This window comes from Rhincodon typus, chromosome 3 (genome assembly GCF_021869965.1).
Source record: "Rhincodon typus isolate 14 chromosome 3, sRhiTyp1.1, whole genome shotgun sequence".
In the NCBI taxonomy this organism is placed as follows: Eukaryota; Metazoa; Chordata; class Chondrichthyes; order Orectolobiformes; family Rhincodontidae; genus Rhincodon; species Rhincodon typus.
In genome coordinates this window covers 103,049,690-103,077,621 of record NC_063334.1, presented here as the reverse complement: position 1 = coordinate 103,077,621, position 27,932 = coordinate 103,049,690, and the positions used below count along the sequence as shown (strand labels likewise).

The 27,932-nt window shown below is 38.8% G+C and overlaps 1 protein-coding gene across 1 annotated transcript in view; it reads left to right on the top strand.

Moving 5' to 3' along the window:
• LOC125482815 (microtubule-associated serine/threonine-protein kinase 4-like) overlaps positions 1 to 27,932 on the top strand; it is a 399,885-nt gene that overhangs the window by 93,367 nt on the left and 278,586 nt on the right. Inside the window, exons 3-4 of the mRNA XM_048595291.1 lie at positions 16,624 to 16,777; positions 17,733 to 17,857. Of these exons, the coding sequence (XP_048451248.1) occupies positions 16,624 to 16,777; positions 17,733 to 17,857 (279 nt within the window). The remainder of the gene's footprint in view (positions 1 to 16,623; positions 16,778 to 17,732; positions 17,858 to 27,932) is intronic.

Below are 27,932 nucleotides of genomic sequence, written 5' to 3'. Positions count from 1 at the left end.
GAAACGTCAGCCTCTCTGCTCCTATGATGCTGCTTGGCCTGCTGTGTTCATCCAGCCCTGCACCTTGTTGTCTCGGATTCTCCAGCATCTGCAGTTCCTACTATCTCTCTCATAAGGAAGTTGTATGGTCTGTGTAGAGAGACATAACATTTGGTGGCTAAAGACCAATTTGGGCATGGAGTACCAGTTCCCAGACTTGGACATTACCCCAAGTAGGGTCACAGAAACCACTAATAGCATTGCACGGGCCCCTTATTTGAGACTGTACCCTGCAACAATTTTGAAGCCCAGCCAGTGTACAGGCCTGTCCTAGCCCTGCTTATCTCTTTCTTTCTCTCTCACAGGAAATGGGCTGTCATATGTAGCAGCTTCACTGAGTTTTAAAGCCCAGCTGCTGTTTTTGAGCTCCTCCATGCAAATGAGATATATAGGCTTCAATATCAGCCACCACTAGACCATCAATATACACCTCTGCTTCCTTTCATGGTCTAATGGTTGAAGCAGCTCAGATGAAGTAGCATACTCATGACTGAGTCTACAAAATAATAACCTTTTTATAAACTATGTCTGAAACAGATTTTCATATCTGTGTTATTTGTATAATAGATGGTGATATAATGCAAGAACATTAATTATATGCTAAATGCTACAATGCTGCTTGATTGCTTTTGTTGGTGTCTGGTGGTTTGTAAATTTCCAAGTGCTAAAATATGAGTTAAAATATAGGAAAAAAGTTTGGGAAAAGATAGTTTGGGATGTTGCGAAGTTGGGAGAGTATTTGTGAATTGGAAGGCAGGATATTAGAATTTGATGTTTGTAAAATGATAGGGGGGAAAGAGTGTGTGGTCCCTTTTTAAAATGTGTTTTTTCTGGGCTTGGAGATTTAAAAACAAATGACTGCAGGCAGCAGCAGATGCGCAGAGTTCTTGAAATTTAAACATTGTTTCAACAGGCTACACTGTTAGCAGGCAAAGCAGCATTTTTACCAAGACAACAGGTTTTCGAATTTAGCCAATTAATTTAAACCAGGCCCTAGATACCAAAACTCAATTAAATTTAAATCTGATGGTTTTGACAACCTAGGACCAATCCTGCTATAAGAAATTAATAGGTCATCAAGGGTGTAAAAGAAGAGGGCATTTGAAAATTAGAGAGAGTCAACTGTCATCTTCCAAGAGAACAGCTCTCCGCTATAAAAGAGAATCACTGGCTCTCACAGAATTATCTAAGCTGTCAGAAAACCATCATCTAAAGGTACAGTGGCACTCTTAACTAATATTCCTGACACAAGAATTTGAAGGAGAAGGACATTCCTGACAGAGGAATTTGACGGAGAAAGGCATTCCTGACTAGAGAACAGTGGAGAAGGCAAAAGAACATTCCAGAAGACTTATCCTGGCCGTAATTTTGAGAGACTAAGCTTTAATTTCTTATTGCTTTGGTTTGCATAAGTAGGACATGTATTTATTGGAACAGAATACCATTAGAATGTTGTTTTCTTCAGGAATAATTTGTAGTTAAGGGGGAATTGTTTGGTTTGTTAGTTCTGTTAATTTGTTTACTGTTGGAGTTAGATAAATAAATTGTTACTTGTGCATTATAAAGTGAGTATCAGGGATTTCTTTCATTTAACCACTCCTTTACAACAGATTTGGTTGGGGGAGGGGGCGGGGGTTGGTTGAGAGGCAGGTTTATACCATTTTTCCCACTCTCTTTAACAGATTATGAAGTGAGGTGAGCTTCTCTGGATGTTTCGATTTTAGTTATCGGGATGGGGGTTGACCTCTGTTTCGCAATGGAAGAAGATCATTAGCCGCAATGCAGAACTGTTGCAGAAATTGAGCACTAAATATGTCAGGGAAGTGGAAACTGCCAAAATGTATGCCAGTGAGTCAGACAGCGACAGAAACTGTATGAAAACATGTCAAGAAATGCACAAACTTAACAGGATGAAGCTGGAGTCCAGGATCTGTTCAGCATTTTGCAACGAGTGGAGAGGAATGATGTGTTGGAGGAGGTGTTACATCACCACCTAGTGCTGAAAGTCTGCAGAAACCAAGTGACAATTCGCTGTTTACTGCAAATATTTCAATGATGAAATAGTATTCACAAACATACATCTAATTAGAAATATTTACAGAGTTCCAAGATAACTCTTGAGATTAGAATTTTTCCAAAATCATGATTTTGCTGATAGGGAGTGTCCACTGTACATAAAATGTTAATACTGTATTTGCAAATTACACCAATTGAATTAGGTGTATTATGTTTAAAAAATTTTGTCCCCAGGACCTTTTAGTAAGCCTGCAACTAAATTACAACAGTTGACATTGCAATATTAAATGGAAGATGTTGGCACAGGAATATGTAATGGTTACTGAGGAATTATGGTGAAATATCGTCCAGCCTATCCGGAAGACTAAAGTTAGAAATTAACTTCTAATGTTCTGGCCTGACCATGTCATGAATTTTGTTCAATGCTGATATTGGGAAGCAGAAATGAAACTTTACATTCTGGTAAGAATCATGAAGTTTACCTCACCTTAAAATATGGACTTTTCATCTTGAAAAGAAGTGACTGAGAGGTCATCATTGAGGTATTTAGGATGATAAAAAGGTAGATGCATAAAGCTACTTCAAATAAGTTGGAATAGACTGCAGAGGGAAGGCAAAATCTTTAGAATTATTGACAAAATAATTGGACGTTTCATAAGATTGCAGGAGTTTTCTTGACTTGAATGAAGATTGTATTAATAGTTTTCTTTATCTGTGTTTACCATGAGAAGGCTGATTCCCATAATAAGTGAAGATGATCCTATCTCAACATTTTTCATCAATTTGCATGATGGTGCATTCTGCATCTGAAACATGTCAAATTGCTTGTTCAGCTTCAAGTACAATGACTTGCTTAAAGTGAATTGACTGCAAAAGTAGATTTCGTTTTTCACTAAGCAGTATCCTGAAAATAGCACAAAGATGAATGACCAGTTAATCTGAAGACTACCTCTCAGTTACTTCTTTTAAAGATGAAAATCGCATATTTTACTGACACTTAGTCATACCTCAAATGTTTGACACGAGGTCAATCTCATGACTCTAACTTGAATAGAAAGACGCATTTGGATCTCCGGTTATCAGACCTGAACACAGCACTCAAGGCATGTTCTGGCCAGAACATTAAAGTTAATTTATAACTTTAGCCTTCCAGCATGGATGGAAGAAATTTCACCACAATTCCTCCAAATGACAATTTTGTATTCCAGTATCAACATTTTGCTTTTAATTTTGCAATATTAACAGTCATAATTTAGTCGTTGTCTCTAGGTATTGAGCAGTTCTGTGGAGCAAATTTTTAAACCTAATTCTCATAATTCAGTTGATATAAATTATAAGTACGGCATTAACATTTTATATACAGCAGATGGTTACTGCCCATCAAACATTTAAATCTTGCAACAATTCAACTGTCAAGATGTAAACATTTATAAGTGGATGTGGAGTTTATAAGAGAGATGTTTTTGGGACATCTCTTTAAGGTAAAATGGTGTTACAAATAGGGTCATGTTGACCTGACCTGACCAGGATTCAGCCTGACAGCAAGCTTGTGTGGTTTTGTGGTTAAAGTTTAAAGGTAATTACTGATTCCCTGGAAGAAAGTGCAAGATAGTCAAATGAATAGACAATGGCAAGAGCATCTGTGGCTATGGTTATACTTGAAGTTTCCATGTCTCTCCGGGAGGTATTAGTGGTGTTAAGTTTTATAATATTTTTACTTTAAACTGACTACTTAATTCTAAGATAGAAAGGAGTTGGGGGCCCAGAGGATAGATAATCATCATTTCTACCTGAAAGAAGGACCTATCTGATTCACATTGCCATGGAGATGTGTTTCGAGAGGATAGGAATCCATAGCAAAGCTTTGTAGTATTAGGTTGCATGGTTTTTACAAAATACCCCGGAAACTCAGAATCAAGGGATTCCGCAAAATCCTAAGCGAGAGAGAGGCAGTCAGTTCTGTACCTGAAGCAAACAAACTGCTACCTTTTATTATTCACCATACAGGAGGCAGGTGGGAGCACTCACTTGGATTGAAGAGACCAAGATGGTGAGGAATAAAATAAGACGGTAAGGTTCATTTGGCTTTGATTAGAAAGAGTGATCTTCAGGGTTACCTTACAGTGAAAATCTGTTCTGGGAAAATCTAGAAATTATACAGCTAAAGGAAAAGGGGAGCAGGCCATAGTGGGTCAGAATATCTTTGGACTGATTCTGGAGACTAAAATGTCGACTTAGGGACAGAGTATAGTAATACTAGTATGTGATTGTTAGTTGTGTTAAATGTCATATTAGAGTTATTTTCTGTAGTTTGAAATGTAAGTTCCCTACAAGAGCGGTTTTGTCATGTTGTCTTTTAGTTTTTTTGTTACAGTAAAAGTCTTAGCTCTTTAAATCTCGTGACCTTTTCAGTCAGTCACTGGAATTCAAATATATTTTTTAAAGTTATTGATCTTTGGGCATCATAACAATATCAACATTATTTTTCCATTTGAAATGTGTGATGTAAACAGTGTATTGTGTTGCTGCTGGGTTGATAGAAATACAAATGTACATCAACAAAATAACATTCTCTGGATTAATAGTCTAGCCATGATGCCACTAAGCCATTGCCTCCCTCTATTGGGAGGGGGGCTTGTTCCTTGTTCGTATGCATAATCTTTTAGGCTATTTTCAGACTAACAGCTAATTTTAGTTAAATTTTACGCCACTTAAACCCTTTTCCTTTATCTGCTAATGTAATAATTTATGTGCGACTGGAGCCAAAGAAAGCTTAAGTGAGAAAAGCTGTGGGAATTAATTGTCTCCTTAATCAGGTTAATGCAAGGAAGTGATCTGGTTTTTTTTTTCCTTCCAAGTTTGTGTCTGCATTTGAAAACATTGGCAGGTAAACAAATTAGCAATTTAGAGTGTGCCAGAGGTGAAGGAAACATGAGTTTATGCAGCATTCTGTGTTTGTTTCATGATTCTTCTATAGTCTACATGTGTGTTTGCATAGCATTTTGTTTTGATGGAGGGAGAACTAATTCTGGGTTAAGAGTTGAAAACAGGTCATTTATCTTGAGTAAAGATCTGCATTAATGGAAGAAAATAAAGACCATAAGATACAGAAATAGAACTGGCCATTCAGCCCTTTGAATCTGCTCTGTCATTCGATCATGGCCACTGTTTCTCAACTGCATTCTTCTGCCTTCTCTCCATAATCCGTCATCCCCATACCAATCAAGAACCTGTCTTTTTCTGTCTTAAATACATTCAATGAGTTTGTGTCCACAGCCTTTTGCAGCAATGAGTTTCACTCAATATTGACTGTAGCTTTAATTTTTTAAAGCTAGGTGCACAAACGAAGTGTGTAGAAGTTTGAAATTCATTTTGGTTAGAAAGGACAGGGAAAATTAATACAAGATAACTGGATAATTCTAAAACAGTGGGGTGGGGAGGGCGAGTACATAGAGATGAATATCTGGTTGTAGATGTACAGCAATCACTGAAGGCTGCAGGGCAGGTTTAGAGCATAGTTCACTTGGTGGATGGTAGCGTGGGCTTTAAAAAAGGGACAGAGCATTTGGGATTGAAATGTACTAATGTGCTTTCTGGCTTGTCCATATTCATGTGCATCACACAAGGAAAGAAAAGTGTGTCCAGTGTGGTCACCAGTCATTTCGAATGTAAGTTTTTTTTGACCACAGGGATGCTCAATAAGCAGGTTCAGATAGCCACTGGAAGGATATCAGCTGAAGATTCTGATAAATAATCTACAAAATATAACTGGCTCAGTGAGGTTGATAAATGGTTTATAACTGTTGGGGATAATGACTGAAGAAGGAGAACATGAAGTAAGCATAAAAGGTCAGAGAGATAACGGTGAATCATGCAACATCATGACCTTCACATGTCTGAGTGGATTGGCTTAACATGGTGATCGAAAACTGAAGCCTTCAAAAGTAAGGTCGAGGCTATATGATGGATACTCGCGCTGAAAGGACAAATGAATCTGAGAGCCCAAAGTAGTGACAAAAATGAAGATCTGGACTTCCAGATCATGAATAACATGCAAAAACCACAACTCGCTTGGAGCAAGTCTAAAGCTTGGACTGGTAACCCTGTGAGAAAAGCAATTCTCAGCGTGTCATAGCTCACTAGGTCACTGTCTGTGGAACAAATCCTAGAGAAGTGCAATGATATGTTTACAGGTTTAGGATGTTTTCCTGAAGAATATCATCTCTGAGTAGATTAGTGTGTAACGTCAAGTCAGCACCTGCAGAGGAAAATTCCAGCTGTCCTCAAGGCCAGCCTGAAAGATGAGATAAAAGAGCTGGAAGAGAAGGGAGTAATCAAGGAAGTGACAACTCGTACAAAGCAAATTACCAGCATGATTACAGTCAAACAATCTGGGAATCTAACAGTATGCATCAACCCAAAAGTTCTAGGTAAAGTCCTGAAGTGATCATGTTACCCCATGTCAATCATTGAAAGAACTTTACCACAACTTGCAAAAGCAAAAATCTTCAAGCCGAGATATGAAAAATGATTCCTGGCATGTGAAACTGGATGAAAGCAGCAGCTTTCTAACTGCACTCTAAATGCTGATCTGGTGATACGTTTGGGTGCCTGTGTGGTTTGGTATTTCTGAGGGTCTGGGAAAGCATGAACACAATCAACAGGAGACATTAGTGATCTCCCCAGAGTGGAGGTTTTCATGGATGATCTGCTAGTTTGAGTGAGCAGGCATAGTGGAAAAGACCATTCCTGAATGCAATCAAAATCTCGTGTGACTGCTGACTTGCCAGATGAACCTGAAGCTGGGCAAGAAAAAATTGCGCTTAAATAAGCCTGTAGGTCACATACTAACAGTAAAAGGTCTAAACCCAGTCTTTGAGAAGATAAGGGCTGTAACAATGATGTGGCACCCAACAGGTGTAAACACACTGCAAAGATTTGCTGGATTCTATTTGGTAAAATTCTTACCCAATTTGCTGCCGGAGTGTGAACCATTACCCCAACTCAGAATGACATCACACTGCAGAGTGGGAAAGTGCATCTGGCCACTGCTAGTAGACATTTTCATCAGAATGCACTTGGAAGAGGTGAAGTTGATTCTGACTACAAGCCACCTCACAGCATTTTTTTCTCATGCTGTTATTGCCTGCTCCAAAGACCATTACTCCAGTAATAGAGATGCCATCTAGATGTGACACACAAGCAAGTTCGAGATCACTGAGATGCTATCAGGAGCAACACTCCTAGTGAAGAAAACATAGAATGCTGCAATAGAGTATCAACTCTTCAAGATTCAGTGTGAAGATGTGAAAGTGATTGAATCTAAGAGACCAGTGCTTTGTTCAAATCATGCTAGCTATTCATGAGGATGCAACTGAAGTGTTGCAAAATATAAAGATTAAAAGAACATTCTGAAACCATTGAAGGCATTTTTGTGGTCACTAGCACATTGGGAATACAGAGGAATGGTGCATTGTTCATAGGAAGTCGTCATTGCCTTCAAGGACTTGAGAGCAGAGATGCTAAAATGCATCCAAGCCAACCACTGAAGCGTTGAGTTGAGTTTGATCTGAGGAAGGTAAGCGATGTGCTATCCAGGTTGGACATGAGCAGTGAAATTAAAGACCACACAGGCCAGTGCAGTGCTTGTATTATTGGCCAAGCATATCAAGTTAGAGAGCTGTTGATGACCTGTGACATCCCAGACATCCCCTGAATGGAGTTGGGAGTAGATGTCTTCACTTTTGCAGCAGCTGATTATCTTGTCATTGCAGACAAGTATTCTGAGAGGTAGACAGTTGACCTGAATGGCTACTGGTGCGGTTATAGAATGCCTGAAAGAACAGTTTGGTTGTAGACTCATACGATGCAGAAACAGGCCATTCAGTCCAACTCGTCCATGCTGACCAGGTTTCCAAAGCTGAACTAGTCCCATTTGCCTGTGTTTGGCCCATATCACTCTAAAACTTTCCCATCCATGTACCCGTCAAAATGAGTTTCCAATGTTGTAATCGTACCCATCTCTACCACCTCTTTTGGCAGATTGTTCCATATACACACCATCCTCTGTGTGAATAAGTTGCCCTTCATGCCCCTTTTTAACTCTTGTGCCTCTCCCCTTAAACCTATTAGTTTTGGACTCCCCCACCCTGGGGAAAAGACGCTCATGATTTTTTAAACCTTTAAGGTCACCCCTCAACCTCGTACATTCCAGGGGAAAATTGTCCCAGCTGATCCTTATAACTCAAGCCCTCCAACTCTGGAAACATCCTTGTAAATCTTTACTGCACCCTTTCTAGTTTAATACCATCGTTCCTATAACAGGGCAACCTGAATTGTGTGCAGTACTCTAAATGTGGCCTTGCCAATGTCTTGTCTTATACAGCTGTAACATGGTTTCTCAACTCCTGAACTCAAGTCTCTGGCCAATGAAGGCAAACGTGCCAAATGCTGCCTTCATCAACCTGTCTACCTGTAATGCCACTTTCAAGGAACCATGTGCCTGCACCCCTTGGTCTCTTTTGTTCGAAAACCCTCTCCTGGTCCCTACCATTAACTGTCAGTCCTGTACTGGTCTGTCTAACGAAAATGCAATATCTCGTGTTTATCCGAACTAAATTATTGCAACATTGCAGTCATTGAGACAAGTGACAATGGCCCTCTCTTCACAAGAGAAGACTTCAACTACTTCATAAATAATTGGAAAATTCAAAACCATACATTGTCTCCACATCAGTCAAAAGAGAGGCTGGGGCTGGGGAGGGGGTGTGGTGGTGGAATAGAGGCTCTAGGTGAATTGCTGTTGCAACGAGCCAACACCCAATTTGATGGTTTGAATGACCTCAATCATCTTGCAAACAATAAAGCAAAAAAGGTTACATTTTAGGGAGAGAATCCACCCCCACCGCAACTTTGCTTGAACTGTGTTCTAATAATGGCTCTACTCGCACAATCTACCATTGTTTCGTTATTGAAGTGCTACCTGCATCTATTTGTTTCTTCTAAGACTGATCAGAAGGGAAAAATATCTCATGAATGGCAAAAATATATGATTGCAATTCCAAATGACAAATATATTAAAATATTTGAACCCAATTAGAATCCCTGTGGAAAAGGTTGAAGGTTTAGCTAATTCAGAGGCTCAGTCTGAAATGTTTATAATTAATGAAATGGCAAAATTTGAAGGCATTCATTAACGGTGCTTTTAAAGCATCCTCATGAATCTTTCGTGCTGAAGTGTTACCTGTGCTTGAAAAAAAACAGAATATTATGACGTCTGATCAATTAAATGATTAGATGTTGGCCAAATAGGAGTTGTAAGAGTCCTGCCTTGATCTGGGTTTTGATGATTATAGCCATATAAAACCACATTTCCTTTCCCTGATCATTCTAAATAATCTTTACTTGGTTAATTTTGGAGCAGCCTATGAATTACTGAAAGAGACACTAATAGCAGTAATCTTTAAAATATAGTGACATGTTATTACCCAGCAATTCATCCAATTGAGAAATTATTGGCAGTTAAAGGGTGTTAAAAAGAAAAAGCTTTGTTTTGCATTATGCATTCATTCTTTTCTCAAACAACAAATATAAATCTATTCAGCCTTAATTATTGCCATTGTTTCTGTTGGTGAAAATGCAATTTCGGATGACCTTATGAAACTGCTGAAACCACATTTGAAGCAGAAGAGTGAATGCCTTACAATTGAATTTTTATTCAGCTTTATAAATAAAAGATACCCAGACATAGTAAACATGCTGGATCAAGAGAACCAGTTTTCATGCTCTCTGTCAAGGGTCATTGTAAGTTGACTGTATAGTCCTGATAGTTCTTTTCTGTAACACTACACCATGTTGTATCATTGTTTAACGCTGTAAATTCAACTTGCAGGTTTTCTGAAGTCTTTCAATTTTATATACTTTAAACAAAATTCCAAAAGCATGGTAATCGTAGAAATATTTTAAAACAGAGCCCTGGATGCTGGAAATCTGAAACAGAAATGGAAAATGCTATAGAAACTCAGCAAGTCTGGCAGCATCGGAAAGCAAAGTTAACATTTCCACTCCAGTCATCTTTCTTCAGGAGTTGACAGAAGTACATTTTCTGGGCTGAGAATATTGTTCTATGAAGATATTGTTCTTAGTTAGACAATGCCTATGTTCTCCTTGAATTTAGAAGAGCAAATTGTGAGAGGAAATAAAGGTGATCTGGCTGAAATATATAATATCTTAAGGAGTTTGACTGGACAGATGTTGAGAAAATGTTTTCCTGTCTAGGAAATCCAGAATGAAAGTTTACTATTTCACAATGAGAGGACAGCCTTTTAGGACTGAGATGTGAAGACACGTTGACACTGATAGATGCATTAAAACAGATGAATATTCCAATAAATGGAAACCAGTTATCTATTGATGAGATGAGTCAAGAAGAAATGGGAGTTGAACTTGTTTATTTGGTCCTTTTGAGCCAGCTCTGCCAATCGATAAAATCAGTGCTGATCCAGCTGATTCTTGCCTATCCCTTGATTCTCAGAGTACTCGGAAATCTATTGACCTCTGTCTTGAGTACATTCAATAACCATGCATCCACAGTTCTTTCAAATGGAAGATGTAGGAAAATCAGCTGAATATTTTCAGATACAAACCATATAACTCAGTATCCTTAAACATCATTCCCAATCCTGTACTGTTTCACCAAAATGAAATGCTGAGTAACATTTTAAAAAAAACTAACCTCCATTAAGTTTTTTAGGTCTGAAAAAATAAATCGGAGCTTACTCCAATTTTCAACTCTTCCCACTGTCTCAAGAGCAGAACGTTAGTTGAAGAGCTTGTCCAATGTCCTCCGTATTATGCGAGCAGTCCACAGTGAAATTTCACTGCACGAACCACCTTTCACTTTAGACTGTGATCTTGGGGATTCTTAGATATACGTGAACTGTGGAAATGGCCATGATTATATAGATCACTGTAAAGTTGGATTTCACGGACCTAATGTAACTGCACAAGACAGGAAATGATTGCTTTTCGGTCAATTAAGTTTGTTTTCTGTGTTGAATCCAAAATGTTTAATTATTGTGCAAATACATTTTCTTCACTCTTCTCTTTTATGTAATCTATTTTATTTGCGATCACTTGGCTAGTTTGTAATATTGGGTTGATAGCCATTTAGGTTCATGCACATTAGTTCTGATCTAATTAACAAAAAAAAATTGCAATTCACGTAGATCTTGGATCATCCATAACCGAATTCTAGTAGGCAGATTTCTGACTTGGTGGGATTCATGTGGTTTAGCCCAGAAAATAGTGTCCTCCAAAGTAATCACAGCATCCTAACTTACATTAACTTTCAAGGGGGCTAGCTACAATGATTTGAAATGAATTATGGTCTTGGATCTGTTTATTTGTCATGAGTGTCTACTTTTTTCTATTATACCTTGACTATTCCAGTTAAGTTACTATTATTTCAATTCCGTAATGGAATGTTGGATTCCCTTTCAGCTACATATTTTGAGAGCAGAACTAATAACCCCTCAGTTACTTTTCTTTGAGTTTAGAGAAACTGTCCAAATTATTGCCATCTTATAAGACTTGGTGTTTGGAATACACTCAGGGCAATTTGTCTGCTTGTGATGAATGAATGAACTGTTAAGCTGAAAATAATTTTTGGTAAATGGCACTTTGAGTATTTCCCTTTTATTTCTGAGATATCCAGACTCTCCTTGACAGGATATTTGTTTGCTTGCCACTGGCCAGCAATGAGCAGTCACAACAAAAAAAAAATCAGGGAATATTTGAAGATTGAATGAGATATGAAATAATTTTTTGATTCACTCGTGGGACATGGGTGTTGCTACTGGCTAGCATTTATTACCCATCCCTAGTTGCCCTTGAGAAGGTGTTGGTGAGCTGCATCCTTGAACCGCTGCAGTCCACATCCTGTAGGACAACCCACAATGGTGTTAGGGAGGGAATTCCAGGGTTTTGCCCTAGCAACAGTGAAGGAACGGCGCTATTATTTCCAAGTCAGGATGGTGAGTGACTTGGAGGGGAACTTGTCAATGGTGAAATTCCCATGTACTAGCTGCCCCTTTCCTTCTAGATGTAAGTGGTCATGTGTTTGGAAGGTGCTGACTGAGGATGTTTGAATTTCTGCGGTATGTCTTGTAGATGATGTGCACTGCTGCTACTGAAGTTGGTGGGGAGGGAGTGGATGCTTGTGGACATGGTTCCAATCAAGTGGGCTGCTTTGTCCTGTATAGTGTCAAGATTCTTGTGTTGTTGGAGCTGCACCCATTCAATCAAGTAGGGCGCATTCCGTTCCTGACTTATAGATAGTGGAGAGGTTTTATGGAGTCAGGTGGTGAGTTACTCGCCACACTATTCCTAGCCTCTGACCTGCTCTTGTAGCCACTTTATGTGGCGAGTCCAGTTGAGTTTCTGGTCAATGTTCAGGTCAGGATATTGACAGTGGGGGAATTCAGTAATGGTAATACCATTGAATGTCAAGGAGTGATAATTGGATTGATGGTCATTGCCTGGTATTTGTGTGGTGTGAATGTTACTTGCCACTTGTCAGCCCAAGCATGGATATTGTCCAGATCTTGATGCATTTGGATGCTCCTGCCTCAGTATCTGAGGAGTCTCACATGTTGCTGAACGTTGTGTAATCATTGAGGAGAATTCACACTTCTGACCTTCTGATGGAGGGAAAGTATAAAATAATAGAATTTACAGTATTCAGTTTATAAATGAGCAACAAATAATGATGGGTGTCATGGTGGCTTTGGAAAAAAGATTAAGTTTGGAGAGATGCAGAAGTAATATTTAAAACTTTTTTGTCTTTCTTTTATTCACTGGAGGAGGGTGTCGCTGGCTAGGCAGCATTAATTGCCCATCCTTAGTTGCCCAGAGGGCAGTTAAGAGTTGACCACATTGCTGTGGGTCTGAAGTCACATGTAGGCCAGATCAGGTAAGGATGGCAGTTTCCTTCCCTAAAGGGCATTAGTGAACCAGCTGGGCTTTTCCGACAATTGACAAATGGGTTCACCATGAAACTCTTAATTCCAGATGTTTATTGAATTCAAATTCCACCATCTTCTGTGGCAGAATTCGAACCTGGGTCCCCCAGAACGTTATCTGGGTCTCTGGATTAACAGTCCAGCGATAATACCATTAGACCATCACCTCCCCTAATGAGAAACTGCCATATTAATATAGCTGTTGTAGTTTGTTGAATATTTTGAGAATATTTCTACTGGCCTGAGGTGGGAAGGTACAGTTCAAGTTACCCAAATAGAATAGATACCTGTTTTTATTATCAGACCTCCTGGGAAACATTAAAGAATCTTTACTGGAAAATATAAGAATGATTTGCCTCTGCCACTGACTGAAATGACGTTTTTATTTAATTTATTGTTGCCATATTTTTACTGTGTTCCTTCAGGAACAAGCAAGAATGGTTGCTGCCCTGAACTTTTCAGTGACAGGAGGAATTAAATTTAATTACACAAAGGAAGCACAATCAGGAACACTTTCCAGTCAAGGGGGCAGTGTAAAACTGGCATATTGTCTAAATTCTTTGATAATTGAAATCATTTGACTGTCATGTGGGTAGTCAGTGGGAAACAGCATGGCTTTTGCAGGCAGATGGTTAGAGCATGTATGCAAGTCACAGTATGACCATTTTCCGCGGGATTTGTACTGATGCTTTAGAATTGCCCAAAAGCAATTTTGTAAGTCTATTGAAGCAAAACTGTTAGGTTTAAGGAGTTGGGTCATGGTCATGCATCCTGGTGCACTTTTTATAACTTTTCTCTCCAGTTTTCCCTTGGGACTAATAAAGGACAGATGTGGCTAAACATTTGTGCACAAAGCTCCTTTGTCACTGTCCACAGTGCAACCTTCAGCAGTACACAGTGTAGCTTCAGTCTGCTGACTGCCCACTTATTGCTCTGCAACCTCAGTGTTGCTTCAGTGTATTACTGTTCACTGATGCAGTCAATATTTGCATGCATTGAACAGTTTTTGGTCTTAAAGCTTGAATGTTCTCTGAAGTCAACCTTTAGGGAAATTGGTTTCTGAATAGCATGATTTTTTTTCTGCAAAATAAAAGAAACAAAGACCTGCCATTAAATTTTATAAGTAGTATTTGTTATTCAGAATGTCTAGTTCTTTGTTTTGTAAATTCAAAGGAGGCTCCTGATTAGATTTGGAAATTAATTAGTATATTTGAATTTTGCTTTAGTGACAAGCATTTGATTCATAGTTTAAGCCTGACTCCTGAGAAGTGAGGCAGGTTGCCTATTTTATACAAATTTATAGTAAGCTTTCTATTCTTTTATCAACAGTTTGTATGCATGTAGCACCTTCATAATATTAAAATATCCCCAAGCACTTCATCAGAGCATTAAATAGAAGATAGAACTGTACAGCACAGGAATGGGCCCTTCGGCCCACGATGTTGTGCCGAACATGATGCCAAATTAAACGAATCCCTTTTGCCTGCCCTTGTCCATATGCCTGTTTCTTTCTTATTCATATGCTTATCTAAAAATTTCTGAAATGTCCCTATTGTATCTGCCTCCACCAACACCCCTGGCAGCACGTTCCACACTCCTACACTGTGTCAAAAAAAACTTGCTCCTCTCGTCTCGTTTGAACTTCCCCCTCTAACCTTAAATGCATGCCTCCGAGTCTTAGACATTTCAACTCTGTGAAAAAGATTCTGACCATCAACCCTATCTATGCATCTCATAATTTTATAGACTTCTATCAAGTTTCCCTCTCAACCTGTGCCGCTCCAAGGATTACAACCCGAGTTTTTCTAGCCTCTCCTTATATTTCATGACCTCTAACCCAGGCAGCATCCTGGTAAATCTTTTCTGCATCCTCTCCAAAGCCTCCACATCCTTCCTGTAATGTGGTGACCAGAATTGAATGCAATACTCAGTGTGGCCGAACCAAAGTCTTATAAAGCTGCAACATGACATCCTGACTCTTGTGCTAAATTCCATAACCAATAAAGGCAAGCATGCCATACGCCTCCTTTACCACCCTATCTACTTGTCTGGCCACTTTCAGGGATGGACGTGAACCCTAAGATCCTTCTGCACATCAATACTGTTCAGGATCCTGCCATTAATTGTATACTTTTCCTTAACATTTGATCTCCCAAAGTGCAGCACCTCACAGTTACCTAGGCTAAATTCTATCTACCATTTCTTCGCCCATATCTGCAACTGATCCATATCCAACTGTATCCGTTGAGAACCTTCTACACTATCCACAACTCCACTGATCTTTGTATCATCTGCAAACTTACTAACCCACCCATCTACATTTTCATTCAAGTCATTTATATATATCACAAACAGCAGAGATCCCACCACTAATCACAAATGTTCAGCCTGAATAATAACCTTTCACCAATACCCCCTGCCTTCTATGGCCAAGCCAATTCTGAATCCATGTCGCCAAGTCACCGTGGATTCCATGTATCTTAACCTTGTGGATGAGCCTACCATGAGGGACCTTGTCGAAAGTCTTAGTACAACATTGCTCTACCCTCATCAATTACCTTTATCACCTCTTCAAAAAATTCAATAAAGTTAGTAATACATGACCTGCTATGCACAAAGTCATGCTGATTGTCCCTAATTAGGCTGTGCTTTTCCAAATGCATGTAAATCCTATTCCTAAGAATTCTCTCCGATAGCTTCCCAACCACCGATGTGAGACTCGCCAGTCTGTAGTTTCCTGGGTTATCCCAAATTATTGTCGAACAAAATTCAAAGCTGAGCACTTAAAGGAAGAAAGTGAGGTGGAGACATGTAGGAAGGGGATTCTAGAGCTTAGAAATTTGCACAACTACCTTTGGTGGAGCCATTAAAATCAGGAATGCTCAACTGGACTGAATTAGAGGAGCTGTTGATGGAGTGAAAATCAGTTTTTGGAGAATCTGAGAATAATTCCATGGAGCAAGTTCAAATTTTGTTTTCCTTTTAGAATGTAAGAAACTTTGGTATGAAACATGAAGTTTTCGTTGTGGGAAAGACAATTGTAGCTTGTCAATTGCTTAAGGAAAACATTTGAGGATTTGTAAGCTATCTGTACAGCTTCTGACTGCAGCTTATATTGTGTGCATTAAGAGTAAACCTAACCAGGATTGCCTGTAAATGAAGATATGTATAGTTTTATATGCTCTACAAAATAGATGTAGAAAGGATGTTTCCTCTTGTCGGGCAATCTAGAACGAGAGGTCATCAGTTTTAGGATAAGAGCAAATTTAAAAGAGAAGTGAGAAGTTTCGTCACTCAGAGGGTTGTGAATCGGTAGAAATCAGGTACCCCAGAGTGTGGACGATACGGGGACATTGAGTAAATATAAGTAGGTAATAGTTTTTTAATTATTGATGGGTTGAGGCGCTGAATCACCTGCTCCTGCTCCTAGTTTTTATATCTTATGTTCTAAATGTGGAACCAAAATCTTTTTCACTTTTTTTTTTTTGAAAACAAAATTATCTTTCTTTTGCAAAATTAACCAATGTCTTTTCCTTCTCCCTTTCAGTTTGACCACATCTTGTACCCACCATCCTTTCCATTTCGCAAGTCCAGCAATCCTGATGTTTCTTGTGGTACAGGAAAGACCTTGAAATTTAAGAGACAACTAAGTGAAGATGCAAAGTACTTGAGACGAGGCAGTTTGGGTGGAGCTTTGACTGGTATGTAACAAAAAAATTTTTTTTTTTTTAAATTCAACTGTTTTAGAAATATTTGTGTATTTATTTCCTTGTTATGTAATACATTTTGGAAAGAGTTTGTTTGCTTCTAAGCTAATTTTGTTTCATGATAGAGAATAATCTACTATAAAGATTTATTTTGAATTGAATGAAAAGTGTTGATAATCTTTGTCCAGAAATTATTCACCAATTTGCCTACTTTTGTAGAGTTTAATCGACATCTTTTCTTTCATCCAGTTATTTTGATACGATGGAATTTAGTTTGCATGAAAGTCCTAGCAAGCACACATTGATGCAAACCTTGTTTGTTTCTTAGAATAGGACAGGTTGTTTCCCCTTGTGGGAGACCCTAGTACCAGAGGGCATAATCTCCGAGTAAGTGGTTGCCCTTTTAAAAGAGAAATGAGGAGGATTTTCTTAGTGTAGAGAATCTATGGATTTCTTTATTGCAGAGAGCTGTTGAGGCTGGGTCATTAACAATATTCAAGGACAGAATTTTAAGGATCAAGGAAATCAAAGGTTATGGGGAAAAGGTAGGAAAGTTGAGTTGAGGATTATCAGATTGGCCATCGGAAATGGTCTAGGATCACAAGTTAATCCTAGCTCTACCTCACCTAAAATACAGTGAGGTCTGTTGGTGTCTGCAAGCCTATGAAAACCCAGATCAAGGTCCACTAATTCAGCGTGCATCTGGAATAGAGCACTCCAGTGGTACTGTTGTACTGCTGAGAATCATGTTTATTGGGTTTCTACTTCTACTTTTTGTGTAGAAAACTGTTAATCATCTGAATCTTATTGAGAAATTCTTATCTGCTGATATTTAAGGGATGTCGAAACAAAAATTCAGATTCCGCTTGAAAAAATGCTTTGTGTTTTTCAAGAGAAGTGTGTTCCTTGCTTGGATTGACCATAGTCAAACTTTCTTTTTAAACTTCAGGAAAATATCTTCTTCCACCTGCTTCTACACAGCTTTTATGGCAACAGGCATTGGAAACGACAAATCTTGTTCGCATGCACAGTCAGATACTGGGTCAGTCAGCTCCTTCTCTCACTGCTAGTTTGGTAAGTGCACCTCCTCTAGCTTTTGTACATATCTGAAAAATGTAATAGCATCACCTTGGTAAAAAGTAATAGAATGAACCCGTGATAGGTTTACGAAAGTCATGTAAAATAACATAGCATCAAAAGCTATTCAATTTATTTATTTTCTATCTGCTGTTTTCCTCCCTGGGCCACTACTGCTTCTTAACCACATCATCCACCCCTTCTCCGATTTATACTCACCTAAGTGGTGAACGATACCAAAAAAAATTCCACTTCTTTGTGAGATGTGCACGTCTATTTCTCGGCATTTCAGGAAAGAGTTTGAAACTTTGTACCGATGGCATTGGTGTGAACTTACATCGTGTGTGTGTGTGTTACAGTGGCTGGTACATTGCTTTGCTGACCACTTGCACAGAGACTGCCAAACGACAGCTCGGTGAGGAAACTTCTAAATTATATAAATTTGTCCTGTGGCTTGAAGAAAAGTCACAACAAGCCAGAGTCTTTGACATTACAGGAAATTGATGAATGCTGTTGGTTGGTAATACTGAAATAAATGAATTTCATCAAAGGTGCTGCTTTAAGGAATTGGATCCAGATGCTGAAAAATGTGAAAAGAAATGGACACCTCAGAACCTGAAACAAGTGATCAGTATCAATAGAACATTATTTAATTCAATTTCTTTAGGTCATTTTCATTTTAACTGGACCTATTTCATATTCTTTTCTTTGTTCCTTTTTAACCTTGAAAACATGAAATGTGAAATGCATTATTGTTACTTCATCCAACATTTTTCCAACATCTTTAAGTTCCTAACTGTAAATGTTGGCAGGGGAAGCATTTCTTGCGTGCAGTTTTGGTTCAAGCTTATTTATTTAGCCCTCCATCAGATCTGTGCTGATTATGCCCAGGCTAAATAAGCTGCTTGGATTCATGTGACCTGTCACTTTCTGGCCTGATCTTGGCCGTATGGTTTCAGAAAATAACTTCAAATTAAAGCATAAAAGTAGAAGAGCAGGTTTGAATGAATGCACTGCAGCATTAGGGTCAGAAAGGTCTCGTATACAGTGACTTAACATATGGAATGGACTTGAGTAGCAGAAGCAAACTTTGAAATAAATTAAGCAAGAATTTATCGTGGCGAGGAGGGGGGAATCTGTAGGGCTATCCTTGGGAAGAGAATCTTTTAATGTGCCATTGAAAATCTGAAAAGATGCAAGATTTAAAATGGGATCACAGTAGGAACGCATGCTGTAGGGGATAATGTAAAATCACAGAATTGTACAGGACAGAAGAGTCCCTTTCCTCAAAGGATCAAATTTGCTCTGGGTATGTTATATATTGGGTTCTTGATTCATATTTCTCCCTTTAGCTGCTAGTGGCATTTTACTGCTCTGACAGCCGTTTTCAGGCTTGTTTACCCTATTACTGGCTATAACTGACTTTTTGAACTTGGTGTTCCTGTGGTTTATCAGTTGGCCTCAATCACATTAATCACATCCAGTTCTGGGTATCAAGGTTTCAGAAAGATGTGAAGGCATAGAGAAGGTGCAATTGACCGGTTCCATAATTTTGAGGCAGTGTACCTAGTTATTGCTACTATCTTTTATCCACCAATTTGTCTTTGTTCTTTTTAAAGTCCTACGCAATCCTCTTTACAGTTCACAATGCTTCCAATTTCTGTATCATTCACAAATTCTGAAATCATGCCCTCTACGTAAAGATCTACGTCATTTTAAAAACTGGAAGGGCAATGGTCCCAATGCTCTCCACTGTAGAACTCCTAACATGAAGATTCCTCAATTCCAAAAAAAAATTCATTTATCACTACTCAGTTTCCTATTGTTCAATTAATTTCACACCCTTATTGCTGATTTCCCCTTTATTCCGAGAGCCATGTCTTTTTGTCCACAACACTCTTGTGCAGTTCTGTATCAAAACGTTTTGGAAGTCCCTGCACACTGTATCAACTACATTGTTCTCCTCAATATCCTCTATTACCTCATCAAAAACTCTAGCAAATAATCACTTGGTTTTGCAGAACTTGAGCGATGCTGAAAACAGACACATTTTTCGTCAAAGCTTTTTGCCTTGCTCTCAAAGTACCTGTTCAAGGACTAAACCAATACTTAGACTGCATGAAAGGAGAGTGCTGATTGGTTGGCAAGTAGACTGTCATTGGAAGCGAGATTGATCTAACGAATGCACCAATTAATGCTGATTGATAGTTAACTGCCAGGCTTTGTTTATGTTTTAACCAGGCGCGTCGACTGTGACCCTGAGAAACTGGTTTCTCCTTCCCTTACGAATTGTCCTGTTGGGAAAATGAACAGCTTCTTCAAAATGTTTTTCTTTTCAGCAGTACTAAATTTCAACAAGCTAATTAAACATGATTAATGAGTATTTGTAAACAAAAAGTGGAACATCCAATCGGATCAATTTGACATACGGGGAGGGAAAATATGTTTGACTAGCATTATAGTGAACATACAAATTAGGAACAAGAAAAGGCCATTCAGCCTTTTGAGCCTACTCCACTATTTGAGGAGTGTATATACAGAATAACCTCAAAGTGCTAACAAATCTTGCCGAGCTTCAAATGAATGCCGAATTGTATGTCGTATATATGTAAACTATGATGCATTTAAAGTGATTGCATCTGGAAACTTGAGACGAGTCAACTGGTAACAATAGAATGTATACATTTCAAAAATAATTTTCTTCCTATGTCTTGTCTCTTTTTCGGCTTTCCTCCGTTCTGCCTTCAGTACATAAATATAGATAATGAATTGTGGTATTACTGTTGACCATTTCTGAACATCTTATTCAAATTTTATTGTGTTCTGTGTTTCTTTTTAACTCAATAATTAATATTTAATATTTGTTGAAGATTTTTCTGCCTTTGTTCAGGAAATAAGCATTTAGCAGTTATTGAGGCACTGTACCCGAATCTCTGGTTTCACTCACTAAAGTGTTGACAATTGCTGCACCACTGAAAGGAAAGCAGTCTCCCACACTTTGTTGTCATATCCTTAAAGCAATTTACAAGTTAAAGAGCAAGATGCCCTGCCTGCTTATTAAAATGAAAAGTGCTGGAAGTACTCATCATACCTGGCAATTTCTGAGAGAAACACGGTTAATAAAGCTTTGAGTTGGATATGATTGTTCGGAACTGTTCTGAAGAGAGAAGAAGTCTGAAGAATCATTCATAATCAATCGAATATGTTAACTCAAGTTCTCTGTCCACGGATGCTGCCAGACCTACTGAGTATTTCCAGCACTTTGTCACATTTCCAGCATCCCTAATACTTTGCTTTTATTTGCTTCCTGGTTTTGTCTGAAGCTTGATCTGAGAAACCTGAAAACAATAGCCTACCAAAAACCTTGACTAAGTGTCAGTATCTGCCCAAAACATGCCAAGAACCTGAACTATTTCATGGCTGCACAGAGATACTTTACTGGGTTTGAACTGGACAATGGAAACCCTGAGCTGACAGTCAGTGCAGAGGGATGATGTAGGAATTGCAAAACTATTTACCTGAATATATTTTTGTGTGATCATTTGCTCTGTGATTTGTCTTTAATAATATACAAGCGAGTTGTTTTGACTTTGGCTTCATTGTACACCTCAGTTAGTATTAAAAGTTCAACTTGAAATCATATATGCCATCACACTTTGAGCCTTCAAAACGTACTTACTTTTTGATGCAGCAAGCATTTGACTTTTCTCTAATAAACCTTGAAAGTGATGATGAGCTACCTTCTTGAACTGCTGGTGTAAGCATAGCATAGTTCATAATGGAAATACAAGGCCATTCAACCCCTTGAGCCTGTTCTGCATTCTAGATCACAGTTGATCATCTACCTCAGTGCCCTTTCCCCACACTATCGCTGTATCCTTTGATGTCATGATATCTAGGAATCTAGAACTTTTCAATGACTCAAGATTTACAAGGATGTTGCCAGGGTTGGAGAGTTTGAGCTATAGGGAGAGGCTGAATAGGCTGGGGCTATTTCCTGGAACATCAGAGGCTCGGGGCGGGGGGGCCCGAATAGAGGTTTATAAAATCATGAAGGGCGTGGATAGGATCAGTAGCCAAGGTCTTTGGCCCAGTTAGCAGAGTCAAAAACTAGAAGGCATAGATTTAATGTGAGAGGGGAAAGATGTAAAAGGGACCTAAGGGGTAACTTTTTCCCGCAGAGAGTGGTGCATGTATGGATTGACCTGCCAAGAAGGTGGTGGAGGTTGGGACAATAACAACATTTAAAAGGCATCTGGATGGGTACATTAATAGGAAGAGTTTAGAGGGATATGGACCAAATGCTGGCAAATGGGATGAGATGAATTTTTAGGATACCTGGTCAACATGGACGAGTTGGACTGAAGGGTCTGTTTCTATGCTGTCCATCTGACTGTATATGGCTGAGCTTTCACAACCATGGCCTTTTAGGGTGGAGAATTCCATTGTAATAGATTCTAATATTTTCCCTGCTACTGTATAGTACAGGCTAACTGAAGTGGTCCACATCCAAATACAAAAAGATCTGGACAATATTCAGGTTTGACAAGTGGCATGTAACAGTTGCATCAAACAAATGTTGGGCAATGACTATCTCCAACAAAACAGAATCTAACCACGGCAATGGCATTGTCCTTGACTACCCCACTTTCAATATCCTGGTGGTTACCATTGATCAAGAGCCAAAATGGACTAGCCATTTAAAAACAGTCGCTACAAGAAAAGGTCAGATGTTAGAAATCCTGTCGGGAATAACACACCACTTGACTCCCCAGAACCTGTCAGTAATCTATAAAACACAAGTCAGGAGTGTGGTGGAGTACTCCACAAGTTAAACCAGTTCACTTAACTTTGGTTAAAATTCTCAAAACAAGTATTCAGGACAGAATTAGTAATCATGTGGAAAAAGGTGGATTTATTAGGAAGAGTCAGCTTGAATTTCTAAAGGGAAAATCATAGTTGACTAACTTGCTGGAATTTGTTACGAGATAACAAAAGGTCAATGAAGGTAACACTGCTGATGTGGCGTAGGTGGATTTCCAGAAGTTTTTCGATACAGTGGCACACAATAGTCTTGAGGAAATTTAGAGGTCATGGTATAAAAGGGACAGTAGCAACATAGATGTAAAATTGGCTAAGTGATAGGAAACAGTGAGTCGATGGATATTTTTTGGGCTTGAAGGTTTGTAGAGGCATTCCCAAGGGATTGGTATTGGGACCCTTGCTTTTCTGGATATGTATCAGTGATCTAGATCTTGATGTGCAGAGGACGACTTCCAAGTTTTGCAGATGATAGTGAACTTGGAAGAACTGTAAACTGAGTGTGAAACTGCAAAAGCTTTGACAAGTTGGCAGAATGGGTGGATCATTTTCGTTGGAAGAACATCGAAAGACAATATAAAATAGGAAGTACAAAAGGTACAGTTCTAAAGGGTGCACAGGAGCACAGTGACCTGGATGTATTTGTACAGAGTTCATTGAAGGTGGCAGGACAGGTGGAGAGGGCACTTAGTGTTAATAGGGGGATGTTGAACTTGTACAAGGCACTTGTTAGACTTCATTTAGAGTTTTTTTCGTACAGTTTTGGGTGCCACATTACAGGAAGGATATAGATATATTGCGGAGAGTGCAGAAGCAGTTTACATGAATGGTTCAAGAAATGAGAAAATGAGGATTGTCTAACTAATAGAAGATCGAGAATTGTCATAAGGGCCACAGTTTCAGGGTGGCAACCTGTAACTGATGGTAACCACAGGGATCAGTGCTGGGATCACAGTTATTTACTATATATATTAATGACTTGGATGAACAAAATGAATGTACAGTAGCCAATTTTGTGGATGGCATAAAAATACGTGGGAATGTAAGGCATGAGGATAATACAAGATGTCTGCAGAGGGATCTGAATGCATTGTGCAAGTGGGCAAAAACTTGGCAGATGCAATATAATGTCGGGAAATGTGAGGTTATGCACTTTTGGCAAGAGGAATAGAACAGTTGAATATTGCTTAAATGGAGAAAGACTATTGAAAGATACAGCACAGGGCGATTTGGGGTCCTCTGAACTGACATGTAAGTTCAGCAGGTAATAGGGAAAGAAAATGGAATGTTGGCCTTTATTTCAAAGGGGTAAAACTATACAAGGCATTAGTTAGTCCAAAGCTGGAATACAGTAAACAGTTTTGGTCTCCTTTATTTATGTAGAGATATATTGGTGTTGGAAGCTATCCAGAGAAGATTCCCTAAGTTAATACTGAGTATGGAGGGACTTGCTTATAAAGAAAAATTAAGTAGGGTGTATCTGGACTCAGAGGTTGGCTGAATGAGAGGCAATATTATTTAATCACATAGTATTGTTAGAAGACTTGACAGGTTAACGTGGAAAAGATGTTGCCCATTGTGGCAGAGTCTAAGACCAAGGTCATGATCTCAGAATGAGTGGTCACCCTTTTAAGACAGATGAGGAGGAATTTCTGCTCTTAAAGGGTGGTGAACTTGTGGAATTCTTTACTGCAGAGTGCTGTGGGGGCTGGGTGATCAAATATATTCAAGCCTAAGTTAGACAGAGTTTTAATCGATAAGGGGATTGGGGGTTGTGGGAAATAGGCAGAAAAGTGACGTTAAGGATTATCAGATCAGCCATGTTCTCATTGAATGGCTGAGCAGATGGGCTGAATTACCCACATCTGTTACACTATTGTCTTCAGAGAGGACACCTTTGAGGACCTGTCCCATTGCAGTGCTCTTGACAAGCCATTTTGCATTTGCTGACAGGACAATAAACTGCTTAACTCTTTAACCATTGACTGAAGATTCCTTACTGACATAGAGTCCAAAGCAGGAAGCATAAAGCCAAAAATGTGCCCGACATCTTTCCTGCTCTTGTAGCCCCATGAAACCCCTACCCCCACCTTTTGCTTAGTAACACAGGACAGAATCTTTTACACTCACTGGGGGTGAGTTTGAGTGGGATTTAAAAGGCAGGATGTTGTCGGTCTTGAACTCTCTCTTTCATAAGAATAAAGTTCTATGCAGGAAGGTCCATTGTCAATCTTTCTGCCTCATCACTAATTAAGGATCACTTAAGGTCCTTATCCTGCTGCCTCTGGGATTAATCTACCTACAAGTTGTCCTGTTGCCATTAGGCATGCACATTAAACTGTGCAGGCTCCTTTGCCACCTGGTGGGTGAGGTGCTTGCTTGATCAACAGTGGTGGAATGGCCTACCGTAAGGCAGTGTGCTGCCTTTTGAGAACAACACCCCTACCCTCCTCCCTCTGTACTCCTCCTCCTCCTCCTCCTCCCATAAACCACCTGTGCCGCCACCACCCCCGTCAACATTCCTCACTTGGGTCCTCTGCAACCCTGAGACTCTGAGCATATTCTTATTGCAGCAGACATAGTCTCCTCTGTGGTGCTGCAGAGTGCAAGAGCTGCAGGTCTCTGATTGGCCGGCTGCTTTCAGTCGGTAGGACGTCCACCTCTGGGGTCTTGATTCCATGGAAAGGCCCACCATTGGTCTCTCCACTGCCTGATTGGCTTGTACTTTTGGTGGGTCTTCCTGCCAGAACAAGATTCTGCTCATAGTTTAGGAAGAGCTTTATTTAAGCAGATCTAGCTTTGTTTATATTTATTAGATTTTTCAATGGAACTTTAAATTTAGATGATCTCTTCACAAAGAGAATGTGTACAAAGAGATCACTTATACAATGTTAATAAACATATTTCTTTTACAAGACCTGTGGAATAAATCACTTGAACTTATGGAACTTCACCTATTAAAAGGTTTCTTTAGAAGCTGAAACATAACTCCCAAAGAGAATGAGAAGTGAGAAATGTGATTAAAAGGTTTTAATTTTTAATCATGCTTTTCTGGATGGCAGCCTATTCTACCCAGGAGATGGAGCCATTATTTGCAATCAGCAATTTTAAATCTGCAAACAAATAATATTTTGAAGTTGTGGCAAAAAAAAGTAAAATTGACAATCGAAAAGAAATATGTTTTGAAGAAAAATGGTATTGTCTGCACAGTTACAAACCCGTTCATTGAATTATGAATTGAAGTGAGCAGCTTATAAATAATTTTTCTTTTGTACTGGAGTTTGTATCTCTAAGCCAGTCAATGTTTGAGATGTAAAAATTTTGTACCTTAGAGTTATTAAAGGTCTCTAATGGAATGAGTTAACAATTTTCTAGGTATTCGCAATCCTCTATTTAACTATGATATGGCAGACAATGTGTTGAACCTTCAGACAAGTCCCTTGTGCAGCTGTGTGGGATGAAAAATGAGTTTTAATAATGCTAAGTGCTTCTCTACTAAGCCTGAAATCGAGACTCAATTTCTACAGCATTAGCAAAGAAATAGTGTGTATATAATGGAAAGCTAGTGGTGAAACATCCAGGTATACTTTCCATATAAAAGGTTCTGTGTTGAAATCATTTAGCATCATCTTTAAGGAATTGAAATACATTTGCATATTGAGAGCGATTACTCATAGTAATTGCTTCATCAACTTAACCTCTTCAATGTAGCCTATGTAAAGGATATAGAAATCATATATCCACATCCTTTGTGCTCGTCTGATGATCCACTTGCATTGCTTGACTCTGATTCTCCATAGCTTGTATTAGGGTAGGGACTAGATGTATCGCTGAATTTTGATTTGACAATATATTAGAAAAAGTACTGCAGCTACCTCTTGCCACACGGAAACCAATGTGAGAATGCTTACTTAAATTATTAATTTCTCCACTGTTTCCTTTCTGTATCTTTATAAAAGCTGCATACAGTTGCTCTCTGAATAGGGATTAAATGAATGATGCATTTAGGGAGGGAGCACAGGTTTATTATCCTTGGGGCTAGAAAATATATGTTGTATTTTTTCCATTGTGTTCGGTGAACAGTACTTCATTTTTACAAATATAGAGTTCTCTTGTAAATCAGTGTGTGGTTTGTTTAAGAAAAATCAGAATGAATGGGTAACTTTTTTTAAATCCAACTAATATTTTTGCTGATTTGGGTTGAACTAATTGTGACCACAGTAACTAGTAATTTTATAATCGTTGCTTTTCCTCAAAGCAATGTAAAATTTTAATTGATGCAAGATGTAACAGTGAAATATTTATTTAGTCTCTGAATACCAGAATAAATTACTAGAACTAGTCTGACTGCTTCATAATTAGCTATAGAGAAAAATTGGTGTGATAATGCTGGCTTATTTCAATTACACTCGACGTGCCAAATCAATGATTATAACTCTTGTTTTGAATCAATACAATACAATACAGCACAGGAACAGGCCCTTTGGCCCACCAAGCCTACGCCAATTCCTAGTCTTAATTTAGACCCACTACTTATTGCCCGTATACTATTTATATCCCTCTCTTCGCCTTCCATTAATGTGTCTGTCAAGATATGCCTTAAATGTGAATCCTAGAAACGCTATAGAAATGTTGTATGTGCATAGATCATTGAAGGTGGCAGACAGGTGGAAGAAACAATTAATAAAGCATACAGTGTTCTTGCCTTTATTAATAGTGGCATTGAGTACAAGAGCAAGAAGGCGATGTTGAATTTGTACAAGTCACTTGTTATACATCCCCTGGAGTATTGTATGCAGTTGTGGGTGTACATTATAGAAAAGCTGGGAATGCTTTGTTGAGAGTGCAGAAGCGATTTACAAGAATGGTTCTGGAATGCAAAACTTCAGTAATGAGGACAGATTGAAGAAGTTGGGACTGTTCTTCTTGGAGGGAAGAAGGCTGAGAGGAGACTTGATAGAGGTTTTCAAAATCATGAGTGGGCTGGATATGGTAGATAAGGATAAGAGATTTCTGCTTGTAATAGGGAAAAAAAAAAGTGGAGAGAGCACTGTCTTAAAGTGAAGTGCAAGCAAAGTGAGGGTGATATGAGATAAAACTTTTTCATGTCGCAAGCTGTTACGAGTATGGAATGCATTGCTTGGAAATGTGATGGAGGCAGATTCATAGGAGGTATTCAGGAGGGCATTTGATGATCATATGGATAAAAAGAAATATGAAAGGGTTCTGGAGGGTTTGAGCTATAGAGAGA